General features: G+C 42.4%; 1 protein-coding gene across 3 annotated transcripts in view; it reads left to right on the top strand.

Annotated features, from left to right (window-relative positions):
* Positions 1-8,240: 8,240 nt before the first annotated feature.
* Positions 8,241-26,690, top strand: part of LOC307061173 (regulating synaptic membrane exocytosis protein 1-like) — a gene marked incomplete at both ends in the record, with an annotated part of 205,713 nt that continues 187,263 nt past the window's right edge. For all 3 annotated transcript variants that reach the window (XM_079716212.1, XM_079716211.1, XM_079716210.1), the window contains one exon: positions 8,241-8,404. In XM_079716212.1, coding sequence (XP_079572338.1) covers positions 8,241-8,404 — 164 coding nt within the window. The remainder of the gene's footprint in view (positions 8,405-26,690) is intronic.

The following is a 26,690-nucleotide window of genomic DNA, read 5'->3' as shown; positions in this document are numbered from 1 at the left end:
ATCAACATTGTGAAAATGACTCTACTACCCAAAGCAATCTACAGATTCAATGCAATCCCTATCAAAGTACCAATGGCATTCTTCACAGAACTAGAAAGAAAAATTTCACAATTTGTATAGAAACACAAAAGACCCTGAAAATCCAAAGTAATCTTGAAAGAGAAAAATGGAGCTGGAGGAATTAGGCTCCCTGACTTCAGACTATACTACAAAGCTATAATAATCCAGGCAGTATGGTACTGGCACAAAAACAGAAATATTGATCAATGGAACAGGATAGAAAGCCCACAGATAAACCCACACACATATGGTCACCTTTTTTTTTTTTTTTTTTTTTGGTACGCTGGACTCTCACTGTTTTGGCCTCTCCCATTGCAGAGCACAGGCTCCGGATGCGCAGGCTCAGTGGCCATGGTGCATGGGACCAACCGCTCCGCGGCATGTGAAATCTTCCCACACCAGTGCACAAACCTGTGTCCCCTGCATCGGCAGGCGGACTCTCAACTACTGCTCCACCAGGGAAGCCCTGGTCACCTTATTTTTGATAAAGGATGCAAGAATATACAATGGAGAAATGACAGCCTCTTCAATAAGTGGTGCTGGGAAATCTGGACATCTACATGTAAAAGAATAAAATTAGAACACTCTCTAACACCATACACACAAAAAAAAACTCAAAATAGATTAAAAACCTAAATGTAAGGCAGGACACTATAAAACTCTTAGAGGAAAACATAGGCAGAACACTCTATGACATAAGTCACAGGAAGATCCTTTTTGACCCACCTCCTACAGAAATGGAAATAAAAACAAAATAAACAAATGGGACCTAATGAAACTTAAACTCTTTTACACAGCAAAGGAAACTATAAACAAGATGAAAAGACAGCCCTCAGAATGGGAGAAAATATTTGCAAGTGAAGCAACTGACAAAGGATTAATCTCCAAAATTTACAAGCAGCTCATGCAGCTCAATATCAAAAAAACAAACAACCCAATCCAAAAATGGGCAGAAGACCTAAATAGACATTTCTCCAAAGAAGATATACAGATTGCCAACAAACAGGTGAAAGCATGCTCAACATCACTTAGAGAAATGCAAATCAAAACTACAATGCAGTATCACCTCACACCAGTCAGAATGGCCATCATCAAAAACTCTGCAAACAATAAATGCTGGAGAGGGTGTGGAGAAAAGGGAGCCCTCTTGCACTGTTGGTGGCAATGTAAATTGATACAGCCTTTATGTGGAACAGTATGGAGGTTCCTTAAAAAACTAAAGATAGAATTACCATACGACCCAGCAATCCCACTACTAGGCATATACGCTGAGAAACCATAATTCAAAGAGGGTCATGTACGGGCTTTCCTGGTTTCACAGTGGTTGAGAGTCTGCCTGCTGAGGCAGGGGACACAGGTTCGTGCCCTGGTCCAGGAAGATCCCACATGCCGCGGAGTGGCTAGGCCCATGAGCCATGGCTACTGAGCCTGCGCGTCCAGAGCCTGTGCTCCGCAATGGGAGAGGCCACAACAGTGAGAGGCCAGTGTACCACCAAAAAACAAACAAACAAAAAAAACGGTCATGTACCACAGTGTTCATTGCAGCTCTATTTACAATAGCCAGGACATGGAAGCAACCTAAGTGTCCATCAACAGATGCATGGATAAAGAAGATGTGGTACATACATACAATGGAATATTACTCAGCCATAAAATGAAACAAAATTGAGTTATTTGTAGTGAGGTGGATGGACCTACAATCTGTCATACAGAGTGAAGTGAGTCAGAAAGAGAAATACAAATACCGTATGCTAACACATATATATGGAATCTAAAAAAAAAAAAAAAAAAGTTCTGAAGAAACTAGGGGCTGGAAAAGAATAAAGATGCAAATGTGGAGAATGGATTTGAGGACATGTGGAGGGGGAAGGGTAAACTGGGACGAAGTGAGTGTGTGGCATGGATTTACATATACTACCAAATGTAAAATAGGTAGTCGGAAGCAGCAGCATAGCACAGAGAGATCAGCTTGGTGCTTTGTGACCACCTAGAGGTGTGGGATAGGGAGGGTGGGAGGGAGAGAGACACAAGAGGGAAGAGATATGGGAACATATGTATATGTATAGCTGATTCACTTTGTTATAAAGCAGAAACTAACACACCATTGTAAGGCAATTATACTCCAATAAAGATGTTAAAAAAAAAAGAATATTAATTGCTTGGAAGAAGTATGTCCAAGGCTGTTGTAACCCACCTGGAGAGAACAGAATGATGTCCCTTCTTTTAAGTCCAAGGTCAAAGACTTTCCCACACACTCAGTTCCTCACGAAATAAATGACAATAGTGGAATGTTACCAAAAATCAGATTAAAATAGGTATTTGGCTGAATTTGAGCCAAAATCTGATATCCAGTTTCAGCCAAATACTTTGAGTGAAATCATTTGAGAGCCCAATGTTCTTTGAAGCCAGAAAGATGACATTTTTGCAAATTATTATAACTATGTATAAATAGGGTGACCATATAATTTGTCATACAAACTAGAACACTTTTAAGTGAAAGAAGATGCTGTTGATAATAATGCCAGTACAGGAAGCACTGACTCAGATGGTCCTGGATAAACCGGGACACATGATCACCTTATATAGAAAGTGTTCTTGTGTAACAGATTATGGAGGTGCCCATGACAATGATGTGACTATCTAGGAGGAGGTGGTGATAACTTAAATCAAAACTCAATGTTGCAGTTCAGTGGTTAAGCAAGACTGCATCTCAACTGATGTTGAAGGTATTCCTAATTCATTTATTTTCCAGAAATTAAAAACCCTTCAATAATTATAACTGGAGTTATACAGAATTCTGACATCACAAAAGAGTCACTTGCTAATTCCCTGGAGTAGAAATTCCCTGTAGGAGCTCATCTCCCACGTTTTCTCCTCTCTTCCCAGTGATCCCGCCTCCCTGGCCCACCTCGTGTTCCTCCAGGGCTCTGACCCTTCCTGACTTGGGGCCGTGTATCGACTGCCTTCCTCACCTTGGAACACTCTGTGCCCAGCTCTTCTTAGGCAATTCCTTCTTCTTCTTCAAATCTCTGCTCACAGGACCCCTCCTTAGGACACCATGACTGCCCACTCCCCACAGTTTACTCTCTACTCTACCCAGCTAGGTATTTTCTAGAACAATTACCGAAGTCCAGCTGTTCTTGTGTGTTTACTTATGCCTCTGTCTTCCAACCATATTGTTAGCAGCTGGAGCAGAGGTGGACACATCTTTATCTGCAGCAAGGCAGATAGTAAATATTTTAGGCTTCTCTGGACATATGGTCTCTGTGGCTTCCACTCTACCATGGTAGCATGAAGGCAGCTAGAGATGATACATGGCCCAATGGATGTGTCTGTGCTCCAATAAAACTTTATTCACAAAAACAGGCTTTGGTCTGCATTTGACTCATGTGCCATACTTAGCCGGTCCCTCTAGGAACATTACCTTAAATTCGACGTTCGCTTCCATAGCCTCAGTGCCCAGCTTTCAACCTTACCAAAACCCTGGAAGGCAGACAGTGTTATTTCCATTTTATAAATGAGCAAAAGAAGGCTCAGCAAGGTGTACTTGATCCAAACTCACGTAAATATTGTATCCGCTTTCTAGGGCTTCTGTAACAATGTACCACAAGCTGCAAGACCACATGAAACAACAGAGATTTAGTCTCTCACAGCTGTGGAGGCTAGAAGTCCAAAATCCAGGTGTCAGCAGGGCCATGCTTCCCCTGAAGTCTGCAGAGGAGAAAGCTTCCTGCCTCTTCCAGCTTCTGGGGGCTCCTGGCATTCCTCGCTCTGGGGGAGCATCAATTCCTCCTCTGGTCTTCCTCTCTGGGTGTCTGTGCCTCTCTCCTCTTATGAAGACAACAGTCATTGGATTTAGCACCCATCCTAATACAATATGGTCTATTTTAACCAATTTCATCTGTAAAGACCCATTTCCATATACAGTCACATTCTGAGGTTCTGAGTGAACATGAATTTTTTTTTTTTTGGAGGGGAGAGGCACAGTTTTAAACCCACTACATCTGTCAGATGGTAGGATAAGCATTTGACCATGGCCCCATTTCAATGATTTTCCACTTTGAAGTTATAATCTTAGCTATTAAGTTAAATTAGCAGTTAACACTGATGTCCAATTTTAGACATATTCTGAGAGATGATCTGAGAGTATCAGTAGAAGAGAGAGCTAAGAAGTTTACCGGAGAGGAGCTGTGTCTAAGTCATCACTTCTGACTTGTATCCTGAACATAAGGTTAGAGTTGACCTGAAGGGCATCTGATACAGATCTTATGAATAGAGATTTAAGACATTTCTCTGTAGACTTCATTGGTTGGGCACGGGGTATCACAGGAGAAGTTTCATGACCTCTCAAGTCAATATCTCTGGATACCAAGCTCGTAAGTTGGGGTTTTTCCCAATACTTGTCTAAAGCATGTTTCCTCCCTTAGGAGATTGGGCAGTTTTATTACCATCCAAATATATTTAGGAAATGCCAAGCCAAACCAAGTAAAACACATTTCATTACTGCAGTAAATAATTGCTTCTTAGGACCTTTTATTTCTTTAGGTGCCTTGCGAGTTTCTAAGAGGGAGGTATTGTGCACATTTTTCTAAGTTTATAGGGTATTTTTTGTAGAGTATCTTCAAGAACTAATCATTTGTGCCACACACTTTGGTACATCTACTCAGTGTTTATTTGCTTACTTAAGTTCACGTAAGTTCTGCTTTTCTGGAAGCAAATGTGTAGAAGTATACTTCTCTTGCATTTCAACCCCTCCATGATGGATGAGATCCCTGACAGAAAGGGAGACACTGATGGGTGTACCATGGCATCTACTAATTTATTGGTCAATTCATTCACTTCTTTATTCATTTACTCACTCACTGATTTCACACACAATTATCAAGCAGCAAGGAAGGAGTTATGAACATAAAGATGATTGAGACCAGACTTCTTTTCATTAAATCATCTAGATAACCCACATCAATCACCATTTCCCAAAGTAATTCTAATAGATGGAAACCACGTGCAATGGACTGAATTGTGTGCACCCCTAAAATTCATATGTCAAAGTCCTAATCCCTAGTACCTAAAAAGGTGGCTATATTTGAAGATAGGACCTTTGAAGAGGTGATTAAGGTGAAATGAGGTCATACGGGTGTGGGCCCTAACCCAACAGGAATGATGTCCTTATAAGCAGAGGGACAGATGCCAGGGATGGGCATGCACAGACAACAGGTCATGTGAGGACACAGCAAGAAGGTAGCCAAGGAGAGAGGCCTCAGGAAAAATCAATCTCGCCAACACCTTGATTGTGGATTTCTAGCCTCCAGGACTGTGAGCAAATAAATTTCTGTTGTTTAAGCCACCCAGCCTGTGGTATTTTGTTATAGCAGCCCCAGCAGACAAAAACAACACTGTTAATTGTTCATTAGGCCCCTGCCTACAAGAACTTTATTCAGCTGGTTGTAATGGCTACTGAGGATTTCTCATTTCTTTTTTTTTTTTTTTTTTTTTTTTTTTTTTTGCGGTACGCAGGCTTCTCACTGTTGTGGCGGAGCACAGGCTCCGGACGCGCAGGCTCAGCGGCCATGGCTCACGGGCCTAGCCACTTCGCGGCATGTGGGATCTTTCCGGACCGGGACATGAACCTGTGTCCTCTGAATCGGCAGGCGGACTCTCAACCACTGCGCCACCAGGGAAGCCCGGATTTCTCATTTCTTTATCTGCCTCTTAGAAGAATTTCATGAGGACCAACTTGATGGTCCACCTCGTGAGGACAAGGGCTTTGTTGTATCACCACATGGACCAGCAGAGATGCAGGCATCTGATAGGATGAATCCATCACCTGCATTTCTCCTCCTCTCCATACATTACCCATGGAGAGATGGCCTAAAGCATCCCTTAGAGAGAGCAAGGAAAAAAGAAAAGGAGAACTAGAAAGCATTAGGCACGTAGCTAGATACTTCAGGTATGACTTCTCATTTAACAGCCCTCTTCTATTTGGACGTAAATATCTTTACCCCTCTTTTTAGATGAAGAAACAGAGGTTCAAAGAGTTTAAGTGATTTGGCCAAGATCATGAAATTGCTGCCTAGAGCCAGAATTCAAACTCATTTCTTCCCTCCTGAAAATACGCTGGTCTGAGGGAAAGAGTGACAATTTTTTAAAAATGAAAAAAAGATGCTGATTAGAGTGCTTTCATCAATTGCTTAATTAGAGGAAAAAGGAAATCTGGCTAGGCAGAAACACTTACGAAAAAGGACTGGAAATTTCAGTGGACTATGTGTTTATTTCAGTGACATCCTCGGAACCGACATGGCTACCAAAAAGCTAGGCCAATGTTAAGTTGTGCAAATAAAAACAATGATTATAAGGCAGTTACTAAGTGCCAGGCACTGTTCTCAGTTCTTTCCATGTATTCTTGATACCACTAACCAGGAAGGCGAGTGAAAAAAAAGCAGTGTGTCCAAAGGCAGGTGACCAGAATGGCCAGAATTTGAAATCATGCTACAGGATGACTGGTTGGGTAAACTGGGAAGATTTACTCTGGAGAAAATTGAAGGCCATACGATGGCCGTCTCAAGGAGTTGAAAGATTTTCAGGTAGGAGGGGGCTTTAGACATAGGGATAAAATTGAGTGGGTAGTGAGCCTTCCATTACTGACGTTATTCACATGGATGTGTCCAGGTAGAAGCAACACCCACATTCAGCAGGTGGTCAAATAATTAAGCTCTTAAATTTTTTAAACTTGAAGATTTTAGGATTTTTTAGGATTCATAAATATCATCATCCTTATCTTCTTTATTAACAAAGTTAGCTTTGGAGGGAAAAAAAATCAACGCTAGATCCCTTCTGGAATTATAGAACGAATTCTGCAGGAGAGAAACATATCCATTTTTTCTCATCACCATTGTGAAGAGACATTTTTGTTCGATTTGAACTCTTCTCTAGATTGATTCTTTTATAAATATATTAGCAAAATTCAGTCTCCAGGTTTGAAAGCTGATAACATTAACTGTTTTGAAAGGATTGTCTATTTATTTTTGCCTTTACCAGCGAGAGGAGCTCATCCTTAATGCTTATCATTGGGCCAGGCATTAAGCAGAAGCTCATTACAGTAGGCTGCGGTGTGTTTGTTCATTTGTTTGTTTGTTTTTAATCTGGGGTCAGTGTTTCTTGACAAGTACCTACAGCGGCTAAGAAGTGAGTGCATGGTGGTAGGGGAGCATCATTAGAGGAATTAGAGTAGATAATCCTTTTGCAAGCAGCAGAGAAGTGCGGTTATGTGATGCGATGGGCGACCAAGAGCCCAAAATGACAAATTAAAGATTTGCCGTGCCGTGGGGTCTTTGGAGGGGCAATTCAGATACATTGCAGAGCAGTCCTGCTGAGGACGGGTCAAGAAAGACTGTGTACAATGGACCCAGAAAATCCAGGCTGTTGGAGGAGGGTGTGTGTAGCAAAATTATCTTAAAAACCACATCGTTGTGGCTAGGAACACTTGACCACTAAATGAGAAGGATACGGTGGAAGGGGGGAAATGCATGCAGAGGGTGTTCCGATAATACTAATGCTCCACGATGAAGATGGAGCGAGGATGATGATGATTAATGCAACCCGTGGAAAAATAGGGCTGGCGAGGTTGACAGAGACGGGGGACCCGGCGAGGTAGGATGAGTCACGGGGGAGGGTACCTGGGCTGGAGCGCGCGGGGGCGGAGGGGCGCGGGGCTGGGACCGGGAGTGGGCGGGTGGGCGCCGTGGGCGGGGCGGCTCCGGGCCGAGCGGCTGGGCTGGCGGCCGTGTCTGCGAGCGCAGCAGCATCACCGGAGCCGAGCCGCGAGACTCCGCCTAAACGACACCCCAACTCTCCTCCCGCACCGCGGACGGAGGCGGCCGAGCCCGAGCATCCTCGCCCCCCGCGCGCCCGAGCCCGCGCCCCCGCCCCCGCCCGGGAGGCTGGGCTGCGGGAAGCGCCCGGGCGCCCGCGCCTCGCCAGGGCCACCAAAACAAAGGCAGCATCCGGGGCTGGGTGGAGGCGGAGGACCATGACAGCCCGGGCTCGCGCGCTCCCCTGCCCCGCCGCCGCCGCCGGGAGGGCTCCGCGGTGAGCCGAGCAGGGGCGCAGCCGCCGGGCGTGCGTCGGAAGGTGCGCCCGCGCCGAGCCCAGGCCAGCCGAGGGGCGGGCAGGCCGCGAAGATGTCCTCGGCCGTGGGGCCCCGCGGTCCCCGCCCGCCCACCGTGCCTCCCCCGATGCCCGAGCTGCCCGACCTGAGCCACCTGACCGAGGAGGAGAGGAACATCATCATGGCAGTGATGGACCGGCAGAAAGAAGAGGAGGAGAAGGAAGAAGCCATGCTCAAGTAAGCCGGCGCGGCCGCGCCACCCGTGCCTCCACCGGGCCGTTCCCCGCCGTCACCCGCTCCTACCGGCTGCGTGTGGGTTAGAGGCGGGCCGGGTGCCGGGTGCGGGCGGAGGCGCCCGCCTGGGGGCCGGGGGCGCGGGGCCGGGGCAGGGAGGAGGGTGGGAGGACAGGGGGCAGGCGGGGCTGCGCTGAGCCCTGAGCCGGGAGCCCGGAGAGGACGGCTGGGGACCCAGGTGCCGGGGAGGACTGGGGCGGGGGACGGCGCCAGGCGGGGTGGGATGTGCCAGGCTGAGAAGAGCCGATTCCGCCCTCGTGGAAGGAACGGCCCTGGGCCGGCAGCAGGTGAGGGGCAGGGGCTGAGCGGAGGACGGGGAGGAGGCGGGCGAAGAGCTGCTGGGAATAGCTCTTCTTTCCCTGGAGTTGTCGAGCCGGTTGGGATCGCCCCAGCCGAGGGTGTCAGTATTGGTGTAAGAAAAATGCTTATTGTGAGTGTTCATTTTGCTACTCATTCATCTCACAGCTCGAGGTTGGGTCTTTTTTTTTGGGCAGTTGCCATCTTTGGTAACCTGCTTCTTCAGCGTCTCTCTAACCTTTGCTTCGGGGTCTTCTGCACGGAATACCTGTGTGAAGACAGATTTTCCTCCCCGTATACGATGCCATTGGCAATGCAAAGTTTTTAATAATGGGAGAAGCTGATGGGGATTCTGGCCTGAATAAAATAGAGGTTCCTCTTTACTGGTTTCCAAGGGAGTTCCAGGGCCTTCTCGTTTCCTGGTGCAAGCCGTAACGTACGTAAGGGGACTGATTCTTTGCACACATCCCCCCTTCTTTAAAGCCCATCAACCCTTCAGGGGATCTCCGTCCAGCGCCCCGTTTTCCTGGGTCTGGGGAGGGGACGGGGCTGGTGGCTGGCAAGGCAGGCGCGTGTGACACTGCCCTGCCACCTGCCTTAGTCTCAGGCAAAACTGCTCCCAAGGTGCTGGCCTCCCACCTCCCTCCCATCCCCGTGCAGTGGAGCTGAAGGGGACGTGAACCCTGCCTTCCCCGAGAGGTCCTCCTGTATTGGGGAAAGTTTTCAACTTGCCAGTGAGGAAATCTAGAGGCCCTGATGGGGACTAGTTCCTTGGTTCCCCGCGTTAAGGCCAGAAGGTGTATCTGGGGCGGAAGATCGGAATGAAGAGCCGGAGGGAGCCTGTTGCATGTGGAGTTACAGCGGAGAGCAAAGGAGGGGCGGCACCCCCCGTACCCCACCCCGGGCCCGGCGCACGCCCTCCCGCCTCTCCCCCGCCCCCGAGATGGCCTCCTGAAGAGAAGATGCTGTCACACGAGGGAAGGTTCCCTCTTCCCCCTTGGGGCAGCAGAGCCTGGCAGCAGAGAACTAGAGGGGCTGCATCCCCAGCCTGCTGGGTCTCCACGAGCGCAGCTGCAGCCCAGATAGGAGAGGGGGCGTTGAGGGAAGCAGTGAGGGCTGGTCACAGCACAAGGGGAGAAATCCAGTCATCCCTGCCCTTTGATCGTAGGCGCAGAGAGAGGGGCCGTCAACGGGGAAGGCCGGAGCTGGCCTGGTTCTCTGAAGAGCAGCAGGTTTCTGGATTCCCTGTTCCTTCTTAGCCAAAAAACAGGGACTTGAAGGCTGCAGGCGTGCAGGAAGCAGAATCTCGTTCATCTGCTGCCTGTCCCTGGTGGAAGGTCCCTGGCGCTGCAGGCTTCCCCTCGTCTGAGCCTGGAAGTCATGCATGGTGTCCGCTGGTGCTGCTGTCTGTCTGTCTGGTTGTCCGTCCGTCTTGTCCTCACCCGTCACAGCCGCCCCCCCCCCACCTGTCCCGGACACCTCTTCTGCTGCTCAGGATGCACAGTGTTGCTCCCATTCCTTTCGGTGTTCACTGCAGACAGCAGGTAGACAGAGGCCTCCAGCAGGCGATGGGAAACATGGGCTGCTGCCTGACTGGGAAGGAAGGGCGCAGGGCAAGCCAGTGGGCATCGCTCCTCTTCACTGGCTGTTTCAGGGCTGGTGGAGAGAGGTGCTCTAAGTGGGGAAGGGGGTATTCTAGGAGGCATCAGATCCTACAGGCTTCTATGGACAAATAAAAATGAAGGACACCGTCCAAGTGCTCACGTCAAAAGCATCTTTCCCACTGCTGTGCCATGCCTGCTCTCCCTGGCACGCACGTGGTGCTCCTTTATTGCAAGGATTCTCTAACTATTGCAGTGTGTGATGCTGTCACACCACAGCCTCTGCAATCCCAGGCCTCAGCACTAACTTTATCAATCAGCCTCCGCTGCTAATGTCTTGGCCTTCTGTGTGGGGGCAGACTGGGGATGTTTTGGAATCCCAGTTTGCTGCCATGGAAGTCTGTCATGTTGTCCACACACTAGTGGAACAGAGATGTGCTTTTTTCTAGAGGACAGTTTCTGTCTTAAAAACTGAGGACTGTAGGTAGGGGTTATTCAGATGACACACCTATATGGGAACTTAATGACACAGAGTCATGGATGGTGACCCTTTCTATACTTTGCATAAAGGTAGACTGGAAAACAGGAGGCTTTTCACAGCCTTTGAAATAGTCGTTAAATTGGAGATGAGTTTTGGCGGTAGTGCGCGGTCGTTATATCACATATCTGAGAATTTAGTCCCACAACAGGCCCTGTGAAGCCAAAGTCCTGGTAACTCAGCATTTAGACTTAAAATTCCCCTTGGTCATTACTGCAGAGCCATCGCCTGAGCTCCCTACTTCCTGTGTGTTCTCTCTGTTCACAATTTGTAAAAACAGGCACTAGTAGAGAGAAGAGAGAAAACTGATGGGCGAACACACTAAAGAAACGTTATAAAATATCAATTAAAATATATTCGTACAGTTTCATCAGCCTTGGTTGTATATTACTACTTGAATTTGGCCTTGATAATGTCTTTAAGTATGTATAGATGGAAAAGGATAATGAAGCTAATTTCACCTCAAGATTTCAGGAAAAATTTTTCTTTGAAATTATAAGTACTTTGTCATAAAAATAATTCATTTTGTTGGCAAAGTGCACTGATTTCAAATGCCATTCCCATCTAACAAAAAATAGTTGACTCCTGCAAATAATTTCTAATGGTTGATCTAATTCCCTGCAGAAAGAAGGTCTTTCTTAATCTTAGTAGGGTTTTGGAGTGTGTGTGTAGGTGTGTGTAGGTGTGGGTGTGAGTGTGTGTTCTAGAAGTCTTTTGAAACCTAACTTCCTCAGTGAATACTCGTTCAAGTAACCATCACCAGACACCAAGAGGCAGTATATTACATGGGTTGAAAACTGCGTTATCTGGGACCTAAATCAGAGAAGATCGCATTAGATCTAAAATCTTATTTCATTTTTATAAAAGCTTCATAGAGAAAGGAACTATAGAGTAGCAAGACAAGAGAAAACATATAGAAGCAGAGACTGAAAACAATGGCTAGCGGCTGGGAATTGAGAACCGTGTGGGAATATTTAATAGAACTACTAACATTTATTAAGCATTTACCTCATGCTGGCCATTATTCTAAATGGTTATTGAACCAAATGACAAAGACTTGAACTGTGTTCAAGTTCAATATATGTATATTTGTATTCTCACATACAGCTTGTGCAGAAGGTAAGTAGGATCATATAACCTGCAAATCCTCATCCTGCCCTTAGAGGGTTCCTGGAATACCTTGAACCTACTCACATAATATGGCCCGGCCAGGATTCAAACCCAGACCTTTTATTCTCAGTCCACGTATCGTCCCGCATGCTGCACTGTCCTTTGACCCTCAAGAAGCCTGCACTTCATCTACCTCTTCCTTAGATTAATGTCTGTTCATCCCTCAGTTTCAGAGGAGGGGTTTGACAGGTTAGGCTGATTCAGAAGATCAGCTGCTGATTATAGGGGACCCTGGAGCTTCACCCACGCTCTTAATAGAATTTCCCAGTGGATTGAGAGCAAGGGAATTGTCCCCAGTTTGAAGATAATAAAAAGCACAATGGTAAGTCCATTAATGTTGGGTCTGAGCATTCGGGGTTCAGATTCTAGTCCTGCCTCTTAAATTGTATAAATGTGGGCAAGAAAATTAAATTGGGATTCTAGGAGGTTCTTTATGTCTCACAAAAAATCCTACAATTCATTGTGTGATTTGGTTTATAAAGAACATTGACTCTGGACTTCTCCCTCTCTCTTAACAGGGACCCTCATGCCCACTAGCTCTTCCAACCTCTGTAGTACCTACTTCCTGTGTGAGAGGAGAGGCAAAGTAGAGGGGTAGAACCCTTGCACCTTCAGCTTTTCTTTCTCTTTTGTCTCCCTCCAACCAATTATAATATTGTGAGCCAAAATGTATCCAGAAGGCTCAATTAGCAACTGGGAAAAGAAGGAAAGGTAGTTGGGGGCAGCTGGGGTGGAGTGAGGACAGAGTCCCCAGAATGTAGGTATCATGTTTTCATTGAGGTTTGCAAAGATTTTCATGTCTTACACCCCAAAATATTCTCTCAAGTTGCTGAGGCAGAGGTGGGTAAGAAGGGAAAAGAGAAAAAGCAAAGAGTAATTTGAGAAAGCTGCTAAAGCATGAGCAGGTGTCTACATGTTCCCAGATGCTGTGTTAAGTAGAAAAGTCGGGGAGAGGAAATGTCTAGTCTCCTTCACACCCCTAATGGATAGGGTTACATTTAGGGAAGGTTATCCCTGAACCATTGCAGTTTTCTGCTTTCAGCAAAAACCTGTCTTAGTAAATGTGCATGCCCAAATGCTCATGGAGAAAATTCAGAAAAGGGAAGCCTAAAAAAAAAAAAAAATGAAAGAAGTAAGGCATTGTCAAAGAGAATAGAGGGTAAGAAGCATAGCACTTAGTTCACATTTTTGCCAACCTGTCTTGACTCTCTTTTACCTGTGTGTATTCCTTCTTAACCAGAAGTGAGGGGCACCATTGCTGAGGTAAATAGATTACTAAGTCTGGAGTAGAATATGGAAACCAGTGTGGGCTCTAGGTGCCCCTGCAGACTTGAATAGAAACACAGCACCTTGGGAATGTTACTTGCTCAACCGGTCAGATGAGAGAGTGGTTTGAATTTAACCTGCGCAGTAAGATCCAGCTTCCTGAAAGATATAAAGTAGCAATTCCTGCAATAATATTACTATCTTCCTACATCTGCAATATGCAGGTGGATGAGCTTGCTGTACCATGGATCGTAAAGTTCATTGAACTGCAGTTCATTGATCATTATGGACTATTTTATATCTTTAAACAACTTCTACATTTTGTCCTGTGATGGGAGTTGGGTATTTTAGAGCTGGTCCTGAGAGTTGAACTAAGTTGGCCTGAGGCATGAGGCAACTGAAGTAATAGAACCCAGAACCCACATACACGGACTCCAAACCTTTAGTGTTCTTATAAGTCTTTTCAAAAGTGCATCAAGCTTTGGCTATTATGGTTTGTTTCCCTCTTCCATTGGGGAAGGAGCTTAACATTTAGGCATTTGGCTGGATATGTTACATATTTCACTCTGCCCCATGCTCACCTCTTGAGAGGTCTACCTTGTGACTAGTCTATTAGTTTCTGTTAGTGAAATTCCCAGAACTAGCTCAATGCCTTCCAGACCCTTTCCTTAAGACATTTGATCCTGAAGTCCAGAAAATAAACTAAAGGAGCAAGAAAGATGTCACGTGGCTAGTGGCATTTTCCAGCCTTTTCCGAGGACTCCAGTCTCCAGGCTCTGGAACGGGCCACAGGTGACTGGCTAAGCCCGTGTGCACCTGTGCTCTCTGATCTGACTCATTAGCTGACAGTGCGCTCGAATGCCTTCGCATCTTCCCACCATGCTCCTCCACCAGGAGGTTCTCTCTTCTCTCTACTATTGTTCTGAATTTTGTATGTTCGGTAGGCTATTTCTAACAAAGTATCATGTGATATTCAATTCAACAATAAGACCACTGTGTCAGGTATGAGACTTGGGTCAGGAATTGGGCTGTTGGGTAGAGTAAAGAGTCTTCTGCTTTAGCCCGACATTGGCTTAGTTCCTACCATTTTAAAACTGTCGTTGGTATAGGGAGAGTGGGAGGGAGGGAGACGCAAGAGGGAAGAGATATGGGAACATATGTACATGTATAGTGGATTCACTTTGTTATAAAGCAGAAACTAACACACCACTGTAAAGCAATTATACTCCAATAAAGATGTAAAAAATAAATAAATAAATAAAAATAAAACCGCCGTGACCAGAAGGGGACGTGAGCATCAGATAGTTAGATAGAGCAGTGGACTAGATTCTGCTCTTAACACTGACACTTTCTATAGGTGTAAACATTAATAAGTTAACTCATCCGCACCCCAGTTTCTTCCTGTGTAAGGTGAAAGTGATCATGTCTGCCCTTCTAACCTACGAGGCTTTAACATGATTGTAGAGGCGCCCTAAACTTCAAAGTGCTGTACCAAGGAAAGGTGGCATTATTATCTTTACTTTGTAAAACTATAGAAGAATCCCCAGAGCATCTTTTCCTGTGATGATTGCAGCTACTAGAGGTCCCGCGGAGATGGGTTCTTGTAGAAGAATCCATCCATCATATTGTGCTAGCAGGGAGGTGTGTCCAGGGCTTCAGCCACCAGGGTGAGAATTTGGCGAAGAGTTCAAAGGTAAAATAAGTCCAGGGTTTGACCTGAAGTTATATTTACTTTCCTTCCATTTTTTCTTTCTTTCTCATTAAATAGCTCATAAATGTCTTTAGCACAGAAAACAATGTGGGCAAAGTGATAGAGTTTGAAATAGCTAAAAGGTAACCTTAATTCAAAAGTGAGCAGAGAATTTAGCTTAGGGTCATTCCCTCAACTTTTGCTAGAAAATAATCGGGAGAAACAGACTGATGATTTTAGTTTCACCGGATTTAATAAATTATTCACTTTAAATTAGCTGAATAAGGAGCCATACACTTGTCAAGTAGTAATTCCTCTTTCATATCAGTTTACTGTTGGGTATGGGTTAGATTGAATAGATTGTATGTGTTGAAGAACTTTTTAAGATTCTGTGCTGGATGTCTCAGGCTTTCTTATGTATATTCTTACACTTTTCAGGTTTATATACATTTATTTTGATCTAGGTCAGCGTTCTGTGGATGGTGAAAGGGGAATATACTGCAGAATTGACCTTACTTTTTAAAAATTTATTTTATTGAAGTACAGTTGATTTATAATGTTGCATTAGTTTCTGTTGTACAGCAAAGTGATTAAGTTATATATATATATATCTTATATATCTTATATATATATGTATTCTTTTCCATATTCTTTTCCCTTATGGTTTATTACAAGATATTGAATATAGTTCCCTGTGCTATACAGTAGGACCTTGTTGTTTATCCATCCTGTAAATAATACTTTTCATCTGCTAATCCCAACCTCCCAATCCAGCCCTTCCCCACCCACCTCCCCTTGGTAACCCAAAGTCTGTTCTATATGTCTTTGCGTCTGTTTCTGTTTTGTGAGTAAATGCATTTATATCGTATTTTAGATTCAACATATTAGTAATATCATATGATATTTGTCTTTCTCCTTCTGACTCACTTCACTCAGTATGACAATTTCTAGGTCCATCCATGTTGCTGCAAATGGCATTATTTTATTCTTTTTTATGACTAATATTCCATGTATATATGTATCACATATTCTTTATCCATTCCTCTGTTGATGGACATTTAGGTTGTTTCCATGTCTCAGCTATTGTAAATAGTGCTGCTATGAACATTGGGGTGTAAGTGTCTTTTTGAAGTAGGGTTTTGTCTGGGTATATGCCCATGAGTCTCATTGCTGGACCATATGGCAGCTCTATTTTAGTTTTTTGAGAAACCTCCATACTGTTGTCCATAGTGGCTATACCAGTTTATGGTCCCACAGTCTAGGAGGGTTCCCTTTTCTCCACACCCTCTCCAGGATTTAGTGTTTGTAGATTTTTTGATGATGCCATTCTGACTGGTATGAGGTGATACCTCACTGTGGTTTTGATTTACATTGCTCTAATAATTAGTGATGTCAAGCATCTTTTCATGTGCCTCTTGGGCATCTATACGTCTTTTTTGGAGAAATGTCTATTTAGGTCTGCAGAATAGACTTTAGATATTCCTTCATCTTTTGCTAACTTGTGAACACTTCTCGTACATATGAACATTTATTTAAATAAAAAATAGAACGTTTCGAAAGAAAGTGGCTGTACATGTTGGTTTGCCCAGGACAGTATCTGTTGATGCCACATTTGCACTGTAATTATGGCTAGTACCCCTTTCTCTCAGTTTTGAATTTCAATCCAGATGATACATTAAATTATCTCCCTCTTTATAAGTTTTGCTTTCCCTGAAACAAATTATTCATTAAAAACTTCAGAAAGTTTAAGCAATTAACTCTCATAAAATATAGCAATTAGTAATTTTCAATAAGTAACACAAGCGAGTTGTAGATGTAGAATCTTGAAAATCATCTTTTGGTAAATGGAAAGGCTTTTGCTCAGAATCAGGTATTATCTTTAATGGATTCTCAGTGGAATGCTACCTTTTATGACAAAGTTGAAATAAAAGTTCAAAACACTTTTCAAATAACAGTAACGAGGAATGCAACCTCGTGCAAGGCTCTCTCTCTGAAGATTTTTCTTTGGGCCTTGCAAAGGAGCAGCCTGTGATTTAGAGAAGACATTTAACTGGATTTTAGGATGCAATATTCTGATCATCCTTCTGAAGTTTAGATAGTAAAATAAGATAATATTACAGAAAGTAATTTCATGCAATTTGATAGTAAAGTGTTTAATTAGATATTAAAGAACCACAATGAACCAAATAGATATCTTTATGTAGTGTAAATGATAATACCTCGCTAATGATTTACATATTATTTAGTATATATTTTTATATTTCCCATCATTATGTCAGATAATCATTGTCTGGAAGATGCCATTATATTTACAAAGAGAAGGGATGTGAATTGAAAACCAATTAAGGTGTCTGTACTGTCATGTAAATGTCCTACAGCTTAGCTTCTTTTCATGGACTCTCATGCATGGTCTGCATATTCACAATGGGAACTCCTGTAGTAGTGGTTATTGATGGAGCTTTCTGTCTGTATTTGCTAGACTTTATGTAGTCTATTCGATTAGCTCCCAAATTACATTTCTGCACGCAAAACATTCTTGATCGATACATGAGCAGTTTTCTTAATCTCAAGAATATCGAGTTATTTTATTTTATTTATTTTTTAACATCTTTTTGGAGTATAATTGCTTTACAATGGTGTGTTAGTTTCTGCTTTATAACAAAGTGAATCAGCTATACACATACATATATCCCCATATCTCCTCCTTCTTGCGTCTCCCTCCCACCCTCCCTATCCCACCCCTCTAGGTGGTCACAAACACCAAGCTGATCTTGCTGTGCTATGCCGCTGCTTCCCACTAGCTATCTATTTTACGTTTGGTAGTGTATATAAGTCCATGCCCCTCTCTCACTTCGTCCCAGCTTATTCTTCCCTCTCCCTGTGTCCTCAACTCCATTCTCTCCAAATGGATCTTTATTTCTGTCCTGCTCCAAGGTTCTTCAGAACCATTATTATTATTTTTAGATTCCATATATATGTGTTAGCATACGGTATTTGTCTTTCTCTTTCTGACTCACTTCACTCTGTATGACAGACTCTGGGTTCATCCACCTCACTACAAATAACTCAGTTTTGATTCTTTTACGGCTGAGTAATATTCCATTGTATATATGTGCCACATCTTCTTTATCCATTCATCTGTCGATGGACACTTAGCTTGCTTCCATGTCCTGGCTATTGTAAATAGAGCTGCTGTGAACATTGTGACACATGACTCTTTCTGAATTATGGTTTTCTCAGGGTATATGCCCAGTAGTGGGATTGCTGGGTCGTATGGTAGTTCTATCTTTAGTTTTTTAAGGAACCTCCATACTGTCCTCCATAGAGGCTGTATCAATTTACATTCCCACCAACAGTGCAAGAGTGTTCCCTTTTCTCCACACCCTCTCCAGCATTTATTGTTTCTAGATTTTTTGATGATGGCCATTCTGACTGGTGTGAGGTGATACCTCATTGTAGTTTTGATTTGCATTTCTCTAATGATTAGTGATGTTGAGCATCCTTTCACCTGTTTGTTGGCAATCTGTATATCTTCTTTGGAGAAATGTCTATTTAGGTCTTCTGCCCATTTTTGGATTGGGTTGTTTGCTTTTTTGATATTGAGCTGCATGAGCTGCTTGTAAATTTTGGAGATTAATCCTTTGTCAGTTGCTTCATTTGCAAATATTTTTTCCCATTCTGAGGGTTTTCTTTTCATCTTGTTTATGGTTTCCTTTGCTGTGCAAAAGCTTTTAAGTTTCATTAGGTCCCATTTGTTTATTTTGTTTTTATTTCCATTTCTGTAGGAGGTGGGTCAAAAAGGATCCTGCTGTGATTTATGTCATAGAGTGTTCTGCCTATGTTTTCCTGTAAGAGTTTTATAGTGCCTGGCCTTACGTTTAGGTCTTTAATCCATTTTGAGTTTATTTTTGTGTATGGTGTTAGCGAGTGCTCTAATTTCATTCTTTTACATGTAGCTGTCCAGTTTTCCCAGAGCCACTTATTGAAGAGGCTGTCATTTCTCCATTGTATATTCTTGCCTCCTTTAATAAAGATAAGGTGACCATATGCGCGTGGGTTTATCTCTGGGCTTTCTATCCTGTTCCATTGATCTCTATTTCTGTTTTTGTGCCAGTACCATACTGTCTTGATTATGTAGCTTTGTAGTATAGTCTGAAGAATACCGAGTTATTTTAAAGTTGTAAGTGATCAGTGCACAAGTGTCACATGACACATTATCGTTCTTGTAGTTTAAACATAGCTCTTAACATGCAAGGAGAAGCTCTTTGTTTAGGTGGCTAGTTGTTCCATTTTTGAATTAGGGGGTTTACATTTTAGAAAAATTAGGCATATGGTGTTTGTAATATCTATGAAATTCATAAATCAATGTATCAGTTTTCTTTAAATATAGGGTACTATATATATATATATATATATATATATATATACATATCTATATTCAGAAGTTTTATCCAGATCAGAAAGATTAGTGTCTTAGTAGAAAGAGATGAAAACAGAGGTAAAGTAACCCAATGGATTTCCTTTTTTACAAAAAAATAGCTTAGCAGATTTATCTGCTTTAGCTATCTCTGTCTCGTAATATATTGGAGCTTAAGTCTTCTTTCCTAACCTTTTATTTATTTATTTTTTCTGGAGAAGAAAATGATACATTTTACACCCTGGTGTCTGAAATAAAGGGATGTCTATGTGAGCTGGATGATATATTTTAGATATTACATTTTTGGTAAGAGTAAAAATTATGAAGAGTTTCTACTTTGATATTCTTCAGAATCATCATAACAATTGTCATAAAATGTAATTTGGAAAAATAAAATACCATAAAATCTTCTTACAATTAGCCTGAATATTTCACTTTACAGATGTCTATGTTCCCTAGGCCAAATATAGTGACCTAATATATAGCAGCCTGGAGTAAAAACTTGATACCAGTCTGAAGAAGATAGTATCATCTGAGTATTGTCCCAGACACAGGTATTAGAAAGGGATTTCCTGGTATTTGGAGCTGTAATCATCACTGTTGAGTAGAACTGTGATTGAAAATCTGTCAGATGGCTTTCTAGTCCTGCCTTCTATAAAGATAGCAAGGTGGAAGATTCCTGGAGTCCCACATGCAATTAAAAAAAGCACAGTCCAAATGGATAAACAACAAGGTACTACTGTACAGCAAAAGGAACTATTTTCAATATCCTGTGATAAACCATAATGGAAAAGAATACAAAAAAAGAATGTATATATATATATATATATATATATATATATAGAGAGAGAGAGAGAGAGAGAGAGGGCTCTTCTTGCCCTTCCTTCTATAATTCCATTTCCTTCTGATCTGCCTTTTTCTATGCGGTTTCTAGTCATGGTCTCAGTCACACTTATGTGTTTATGATCCCAAGTCTGTGTTACTACATTGGAATTCTGTACTAAATTCTGGATTTGTGTACCTGACCACCTGCTAAATGTCTCCACCTGGATGTCCCATAGGTGCTTCAAGCTGAGTGTTACCCATCATCCATTTCTTGAGTTTCTGCTTAAACTTGATGCTTTTCTATAATCCCTGTCTTTGTGGGTAGATCACCATTGCAACTGCTCGTTCATTCTGATGTAAAATCCTTCAGATTCCATCTTCTTTGAATTTCTCCTTTCTCTTCCAATTCCATTGCCTTTACTTGAATACAGACTCTCATCCCTGCTCCCCTGGATGCCTGCAGTAACCTCCTAATTCCTTTCCCTGACACGAACCAGACCTCCTCCGTCCCCACACTGCTGTCGGGGGAACCTCTCTAAAATCCATCTGATCACATCCCATCAGGAAAACCCCTTTGCTTTCAGAGTAAAGTTTAAACCTCCTAATCTGCAACCTGCATGTCCTCTCAGGGGTCCACACATAGCCTTCTAGTGTCTTAGAGCCTCGTGCCCAAGGCGCCATAGCTGCCTCAGAGCTTGGTGGCTCCACTTGTGCTTTTCTCTCTGTCAGGAACTTCCTTTTTCTTCATCTACCTCATGTTTACATAGCCTTTCAAATTATCCCATGACCCCTCATCCGGCACATCTTCCCGGACTTTCCAGATTAATTTTTATGTTGGTCCTCTGTGCACATCTTTTCTGGAACCTTGTTCCCCTGACACTGTCACCTCAGCATCAGCTCCTGAAAGCAGGGTCATTCTCATTTGTATCTGTCCTATGAGCACAGTGCTGGCCATGTGATAGGCTCCTGGATTCTCTAAACAGTGTGTGTGGATGAATGAATCCATCCAGAGGGTGTGGGACAGAGGAGTCATCTGAGGCTGCTGGATGGATTCACAGGGCGTGAGTAGGTGGCTGGAGTGGGAAGTGTATTCTAACCAGGAGAGTTCTATCAGCAGATTCTGAAAGCAAAAAATGAGCTGAGGGTTTTGGCTATTGAGAGAAGCAGGTTGGCCAGAATTTATGAGGAGAACATTCTGGTTGTTAAATATTACAAGGTTAAATTGAAATAGGATTTTCAGATGATGTGTTGTACTCTTAATTTATCATTCATGGCTTTTGGAAGGACAGCATTCTGAAAGTGCTTGAATGTCAATGTTAGAGGATGTAAACAATATATTTTAAAAATTAATACTCTGGACAGACAAGCTTAATGGAAACTTTTCCTTTGCATTAAAACATCATTAACTTCAGTAAGAGTGTAAAGCATAATATGGGTTCTCTGATTTGATGTTCAGAATTAGATTCGATGCTTATGACCGTAAAGTATTATACTGACTATATTTTTAATTAAAAAATGCTGCCTGGTTAAGTCATCTTCTAAACGTTTTTTAAGGTTGAAGTATAGTTGATTTACAATGTTGTTTTAGTTTCAGGTGTACAGCAAAGTGATTCAGTTATACATATATATCTATTATTTTTCAGATTCTTTTCCCTTATAGGTTATTACAAAATGTTGATTAGAGCTCCCTGTGCTATACAGTCCTTGTTGATTATCTATTTTATGTATAGTAGTGTGTATATGTTAATCCCAAACTCCTAATTTATCCCTCACCCCCCCTTCCCCTTTGGTAACCATAAGTTTTTTTTCTATGTCTGTGGGTCTATTTCTGTTTTGTATATAAGTTCATTTGTATCCTTTTTTTAGATTCCACCTGTAAGTGATTATCATATGGTATTTGTCTTTCTCTTTCTGACGTACTTCACTCAGTATGATGATCTCTAGGTCCATCCATGTTGCTGAAAATGGCATTATTTCATTCTTTTTATGGCTGAGTAGTATTCCATTGTATATATGTATCACATCTTTATCCATCTTCTTCCAGACTTAAACTCTTTGAAAGAAGGTGTCTTCTTTTACTCATCTTTGTATTCCCATTGCCTAACCTGTGGCTCTTACACAGTGGGACCTCAGCAAGTGCTGGCTGAACTGAGCTGCACAGTCTGAAGGCCCAGGGCACAGAAGCACTGGTCTTTCTTTTTCTTTTTTTTTTTTCCTTTTTAACATCTTTATTGGAGTATAATTACATTACAATGTTGTGTTAGTTTCTACTATATAACAAAGTGAATCAGCTATAGGTATACATATATACCCATATCTCCTCTCTCTTGCATCTCCCTCCCAGCCTCCCTATCCCACCCCTCTAGGTGGTCACAAAGCACTGAGCTGATCTCCCTGGAAGCACTGGTCTTTGACACAAGACAGCTAGACTGAGTTGAGATGGGGACAGGTGGGAGCTTGGAGGCTGCCTGGTCCAGGGCTGGCAAATACTCAGAATGCATAGACAACTTCCTGAAGATGGAACAGCATCTCTGATAAATGCTGGATGCCTCAGAACCTTTCTAGATGGGGCACTCCAAGCCATCAACTGATGAGAGTTGCAGTCAAGATAACACATTTTAGCCACTGAAGACTTATTCCAACTCCACTTTTAAGAAGAGAAAACTGAAGCCCAGACATCCTTTCAGCTTTTCATTATTAATTAGTAAGAGAGCTAAGTGTAAGACTTGGGATTTTCTTTCTCCTGGTCCAGTAATTTTTCCACTGTCACACTACCTCCCAACAGTTTGATTTTAGCTACCATCAAATTCAAACAATTAGGGCTTCCCTGGTGGCGCAGTGGTTGAGAGTCCGCCTGCCGGTGCAGGGGATACGGGTTCGTGCCCCGGTCTGGGAGGATCCCACATGCCGCAGAGCGGCTGGGCCCGTGAGCCATGGCCGCTGAGACTGCGCGTCCGGAGCCTGTGCTCCATGGCAGGAGAGGCCACAGAGGTGAGAGGCCCGCATACAGCAAAAAAAAAAAAAAAAAAAAAAAAAATTCAAACAATTAATTTTTTTCAATTTTGGTTTGATTTACCTGCTCTGTAAGATTACATCCTATTATGGAAAACTCCAAAGCAACCTCTAATTACTTTGTTGATTTTGAATTTGGTTATATTTCATATTAATCAAAATAAGTAGGTCATTTACAGGGATCAAGAAATACTTTATTTAAAGATTCCATTTGCAATGGTATTTGTTGCAATTATATTTAAGTTGTATCAATACTTCTTAGCTGTGATCATTTTATTTTTAATTTTAGTACATCTCTGAAAGAGACAATGTTTTCAATATGCAGTAATTTATTTATGATTCCAAATAGCTTTTCCTACCATGCATTTGAATTACGTACAGATTGAAATCATGTCTTGTTTTTTCACTTAGAAAATCCAGGTGTTTTTTGTTCATTGTGAGAAGAGCTTTCCTTGGTTGTCCCTCATTTGGAGGTTTGGCTTCAGCTAGACTCTTGGTCAATGACCCAAAGAAAGAATCAAGGAGATAGGGAAGGGATGGCACCCCACATACAGATCTGTGAACACACCCATCTCACCCATGCATCTGTATGTATAAACCTCACACCCATACACCTGAAAACTAAAGTGTTCTTTCTGTAAAGTCTTCTTTAAGAAAGTTAATTTTATCTCATTTAGAGTATTCACATCATCTAGACATGATTTGCTTACTTTTTGTAACCACAACACTTTCTGTGAATTTTGCCCCAGTGGCTGTTCGGGAAGAAGTAGCCCTATATCCATATGCTCCCACCCTGGCCATGCTAATTGGACTAAAGCTGGACATGATCCAAGTCCACATGCTTCATTGTCCAGCCAAGGACTAGTAATGTTCTCTTTCAAAATGAAAATAAGAAACAGTCAGGGGGTCAGGACAGTGAATGATACCCAGTCATTTTTTTCTTGGAATGAAAATGGATTGAGCATTTATCATGTGCCAGATACTGTGCTGAAATTAATACAACTATCCAGAGCCCCTGATCTTTGCAGGAGGAGGTACATTTTACTTAGGTAAAATTAAAATTAAATGTGAAATTAATGTCTGTGATGAATGCAATACAGGACAATATATGATACTTTGATCAGCTAATATAAAGCAGAGATTCGGATGGAGATCAGGCTGGCCAGGAATGGCTCTCCCTGGAAATGACAGTGGGACTGAGCTAAGGTCTGAGAATGAGGAGGAGTTCGTCAGGCAAATAGGGAGTGAGGTACCCAGCAAGCGGGGAGAAGAGAGGGTCCCTGGTGGGAGGAGGAAGGGGTGAGTCTGAAAAAGTGGAAGGAAGCCAGTGTCGTGGAAGGGCAGAAAGGGAGATGGCTTGAGAGAGTCTTGGAAAAATAGGCCAAAGCCTGACAATGTGGAGTCTTCCAGGTCATGTAATAGAGCTTTATCTTTATCCAAAGGACTAAAAGATTTGGCAGAGAGATATGATATAAGCCTATTAGTATTTTTAAAAGATCATTCTGGCTACAGTATCAAGAACTGATTGGATGAAGGCCCAGGTGTGTGTACAGACCCAGGGGTGGCTATTGCAGAAAACCCAGGTGACAGATGCTAGGAGCAATGGCTTCCATGGGGCTGGCAAAATGTTTGGATTGGAGAGAGATTAGGGGAGCAAAAGCCACACGTTTTTCCTTTTAATGGGTTGAATATGAGTTGACTTCTGACTTGTGCCACCAGATTTGGAAAGTATCTGGAGGAAAGGAAGGGAGACCCTAAGTTTGGTCTAGGTCATTTGGCTTCTGCAGGCTATAGGCTGGGAACTCAGAAGAGAAGATGGCTGGAAATGTAAACTCCCAGTGAAGCATCCCCGCACAGGTGGCAATGAAGCTACTGGTGAGGATGAGTGATGAGATCCAGGAATGAGCCTTAAGGAATCTTCACTTTTCAAAGCTGAAAGAGGGCAGTGACCTTGCAAAGATATTAAAGAGAAAGAAAGGTAGGATAAAACCCTGGAGACATTGTGTTAAACCAAATACAAAGAAAGAGAGTATTTTGAGGAGGATAAGACACTCTCACTAAGATGCCTAAAAAAAAAGAGACTGACAGTGTTCAATGCTGAGGAAGGTAATGAGCAACCAGAATTCTTACACATTGTCTATGGAAGCATAGTATGGTAGAACCACCTTAGAAAAATGTTTGGTAATTTCTTTAAAAATTAAACATGCTTCTACATTATGACATAGCAATTCTAGTTATAGAGAGAAATGAAAACATTTATTCACAAAAATTCTTATACAAGAATGTTCATAGCAGCCTTCTTCATAATAGCCCTAAACTAGAGATAGCCCAGATATACATCATCAGAAGAATAAACTTAAAAACTAGGAACTTAAAAACTAACACAATATCGTAAAGCAACTATACTCTAAAAATTTTTTTTTAAAAAGAGGCAATCAAATATTATTGAACCAGTAAATGTAGAAAAGAATAATAATAATAGAGCTGTGTCAAGTAATTAATGAATAGAACATATTTTGTTACTTTCCTGGGGGGGGGGGGAAACTATGGTATGTGCACCCAATGAAATACTATCCAGCAATGAACAGGAGTAAACCACTGATGCATTAACACTTACATGAATCTCAAAAACATCATGCAGCACGGAAAAAGCCAGAGACAAATCGTGCAGACCATATGATTCTATTTCCATGAAGCTGTAGAATAGGTAAAGCTAATCCATGATGTTCGAAACCAGATTGGTTTTCTGTTTTATGGTAGCAGGGGTGAGGGCTTGACAGGAAAGGGATAGGAGGCACTTTTCTGGAGGGAAAGAAATGCTCTATATTTTGATAGGGGTGTATCTTATACATGTGTATGCATTCCTCAAAACCGATCAAACTGTACACTTATGACCTTTGCATTTCACTGTATGTAGATTATATCTAAATTACTAAAAACTAATTCTGCTGAGACATCCAATGCAAGGAAAACTTATAAATAGCTATTGGATTCAGTAACAAGGAGATATCACTGGTAAATTTATAAAAATACATACACATAGTTGATAAATACATGTAATTAAAATGGGCAAATCTTTCCAGAACTTTGGGAAGAGGGTCATGGAGAGACACCAGGAGGGATATGAGAGGTAGGTCCAATGTGGGCCTCTTTAAAATAGTATTTAAATAAAATAAATTTAAGAATATTTATTGAAACTCGATGGAAAGAATGTAGAAAACAAGATGGTTTGAATAAGAAAGGGGGTACATTTGTGACTGGAAAGATGAGGGACCTCGTGTCCGATGGTTTCTATTTTTCTGGGAAGTAGGAATTGAGTCATCTTCTGAGAGTGATAGGGTTTGGAGATTTGAGGGTGAGGAAAAAAGCCTGAAATAGTTGAGGTGGAAAGCAGGAGTATGGATGTACCAGGA

The sequence above is a fragment of the Hyperoodon ampullatus genome, assembly GCF_949752795.1.
Source record: "Hyperoodon ampullatus genome assembly, chromosome: 12".
Classification (NCBI taxonomy): Eukaryota; Metazoa; Chordata; class Mammalia; order Artiodactyla; family Ziphiidae; genus Hyperoodon; species Hyperoodon ampullatus.
The sequence above is the reverse complement of the archived record's forward strand: the minus strand, read 5'-3'. Positions and strand labels throughout refer to the sequence as shown.